At 47.6% G+C, this 2,927-nt stretch overlaps 1 protein-coding gene across 1 annotated transcript; it reads left to right on the top strand.

Annotated features, from left to right (window-relative positions):
• Positions 1 to 418: 418 nt before the first annotated feature.
• PGRI_096130 (uncharacterized protein) lies at positions 419 to 1,258 on the top strand (the record flags this gene model as incomplete). The annotated part of the gene is made up of 1 exon (XM_040797326.1): positions 419 to 1,258. The coding sequence occupies one exon, from the start codon at positions 419 to 421 to the stop codon at positions 1,256 to 1,258; it is 840 nt and encodes a 279-aa protein (XP_040653273.1).
• Between the last annotated feature and the right edge of the window lie 1,669 nt (positions 1,259 to 2,927).

Here is a 2,927-nt window from a genome sequence, read left to right as displayed (position 1 = left end):
GGTGACACCGAGCCTCCTTCTGGGAGCCAATGAATGGCCCTGGGGGGCCCCCGAAGCTCCCGGGAACACATACTTGGATCCCGGGAACCTTCTGTCCACTCCCAGGCACCGAGCAGCTTCTAGCACTTTATAAACATAGACGCCTATTGACTAAAAATGTACTCAACAAACTCAGTACTCTAGGAGCGGAAGTGGCTCTCCCAGGAACGAACTACGGTACATGCTTACCACACGGTGCATTGAAAATTTCTAAAAGCTTTTATAAGACACCTTGATCCCCACTTTTATATACCATTTAACCCTTCAAACGAACTTATTATTACGATTTCCCCTCGGTAAGATCTTTATAGTAGCTTGAGCAAGACGAGAATATACTGAAATTCCAAAACCCACAGATCAATTCGCATAATCTATCAAGATGTCTCAGGGTCAAAAAGGAATCTCATTGCTATTTTACCACGCAGGCTACTATGAGATAGCATGCAGCATAATGGGACAGTTGACGGCTTCCGATGTTGGCGCCCTCTTAGCTTCACTTCGGATTACACCATCCCAGCATACAGTGGAGACATTCCTACAGCCACTACGAGACTTTGACCATACCATGCGACTGTTTGACCCTTGGTTCCAGGACAACTGCCAGGTGTTGATCATCGGCCCGGACACCATTCGATTGAGCGACCGAATCTTCAATGCAAATGAGTACTACAAAGGGAAGCGCCCAAGTCAAGCTCAGCTGGAGGTGTGGATTTTTGCGATCCCCGCCAACTTTGAGAAGAGTGCTAAGAAAGTCCAATGCCTCAGGCACTGTTCTCATGCCTCCTCGTTATTCACTAAACAGGAGCGCGCAGAAGCACGGATTGCTGGACAAGAGCTTCTCGAAAATACTCTTATCAGGCAGATCAGTTATACAGATCCCGAACCAAGCAAAGTACCTGGAGAGTACCTAGATGTCAAAGTTTTCGATCTTTTTAGCACGACCACACATCGGTATCTACACACAACACATCTAATTGGCCTTGAATTTGCGGGAATGGAATTTGGCATCGAGTGGAACATCAAGGATCCAATGTCGAAGGATCACTGCTGGAAGGCAAGCCACGGAATTCCTTACATTGAGGCTGCTAGCCCTCGCGACACCAAGGTAGCCGTGAAAGACCGTTGGCGTCATCAAAAACCCCAAAGCCTGGTATTTTACCCCGTGTACCCGGATTGGGATCCACAGTCAACGGTTTCTATCCCTACCAGCTCGTCCTGAACTCTTGCGCTTTGTCGCAACAGGTGTGTTGTTTGCTGGTCAGTTGTTCATGATAATGAACGAGTACTGTAAATAGAACTATAATCTTACGTTGATATAGCGGAAGTACTTAGGGCTCGATGACACCGACCCAATAGCAGTAGATACGGAGCCAGAGACAAGTAGAGTCCAAGGCCGCGGTCTCAAGGCCTTACAGGTCATCAGATTGCCAGCTGGCGTCCCCTACAATTCCACGGCCCGCTTAGCCACAGATCTCAGAGCTACAGGTCCCTGATGGCTCAAGCCCTGATACAACCCTTTAGAACCAATTACAGCGCTGTGAGTGTCTCATGTATACATAGAGGTAGATACCGTTTGGAGATAAGCAATCAAATTTAAGAACTACTATAGTTGACTCCAGATTCAAGACGTAGCACAAAGAAGCAAAAGAAAGGCACAATAGCTTCCTCGCGTTCAGGGAAACCCAGATACATTATGTGGGTCCACCATTGCATTCATCCTCCAGTAATCGTATATGCTTCATTTCTGTCCCTGACAAGGGCCCTAGGAGCAAGTGTCGCGATCCCGGGAGCCAGTGCCTTGGCATTCAAAGTAGGTGATGTCATGTCAAATGATACCGGGTCTATAAAACGTCAGCGATGCGACATCTTCGGAAAATAGTTAAATAGAGGGCATGGTCGCAAAGCTCTCAAACCCACCATTTAATTATCGGAAGTTATAAAACGTTCTCGCCGTCGGAGAAGATCAAATGCCTCCACAGAGAAGACCAGTGGCGTTGCAGAGGCCCCTCCCATTACCGAATGTTCACCGAGGTCAGTCGCTGGGTGGAAGTATTATGAAGGTCCTGTCTAACATCGGCTCAGACAGGCAACATCCAACTCAAAGAGTTGAGGGCATCATTACGAGCATATATGCTGAAATGTCGAGAATGCAGCATAACCACATTCTCATGCTGCAAAACCGCGACAACATGCTGCGGGCTTACGCAGATGAAAATGCCAGCTTGGAGGAGCAAAATCGGTCTTTGCTTGAACATGTCAAGAGTCTTCAGCGAGGAAATTGCTCCCTAGAGCTCAAGCACAACAAACTGATGTCCGAATGGGCGAAGGAGAGGCTACAGTGCCCAGAGAAGCCAGATGGAAAGCGACCTGAGACCTGCTTGATCAGATCTGATTGACCGGATTTTGCATCAAACTTTGAGGTACTCGGAATAACCAGCTTTCAATATTTTCACCCGCGAGCCTGTGAGTAGGAAGAAGAGGTACCAAGAAGGGTAAACGACGGTTAACAACGCCATCACTGGGTATTCAACGGGGGATTGTGGCGAAAGCTGAGTGTGTAACAGTCCATTTGAGCCCGCAAGAAATGTGCCGAAGAAACCGCAGCCACCCTATTACTCAAGGCCACAAAGCCAAGATCCTCACTGGAATAGCAATAGCTGTACTACAATAAACATGCTTTCCTATAAGAATAAGTGGTCTTTCCCTCTAGCTTGGCAAAAAGAACAGAATGCCCCCAACTGGGTCAAAGTGGTATCGATGGATTGCTGATACATCTCTCCCCAACTTATATGCCACTTCGGCCGCTATATTTATAGCAATTTGCTTGATCTATTGGATTGCACGAGATGTGTGGCTCTGGGCGTGGACAAGACGCCATGTGATCTTCC

The sequence above is a fragment of the Penicillium griseofulvum genome (assembly GCF_001561935.1).
Source record: "Penicillium griseofulvum strain PG3 chromosome Unknown contig_40, whole genome shotgun sequence".
In the NCBI taxonomy this organism is placed as follows: domain Eukaryota; kingdom Fungi; phylum Ascomycota; class Eurotiomycetes; order Eurotiales; family Aspergillaceae; genus Penicillium; species Penicillium griseofulvum.
Note: the sequence above shows the minus strand (reverse complement) of the source record. Positions and strands in the feature narration are given on the sequence as shown.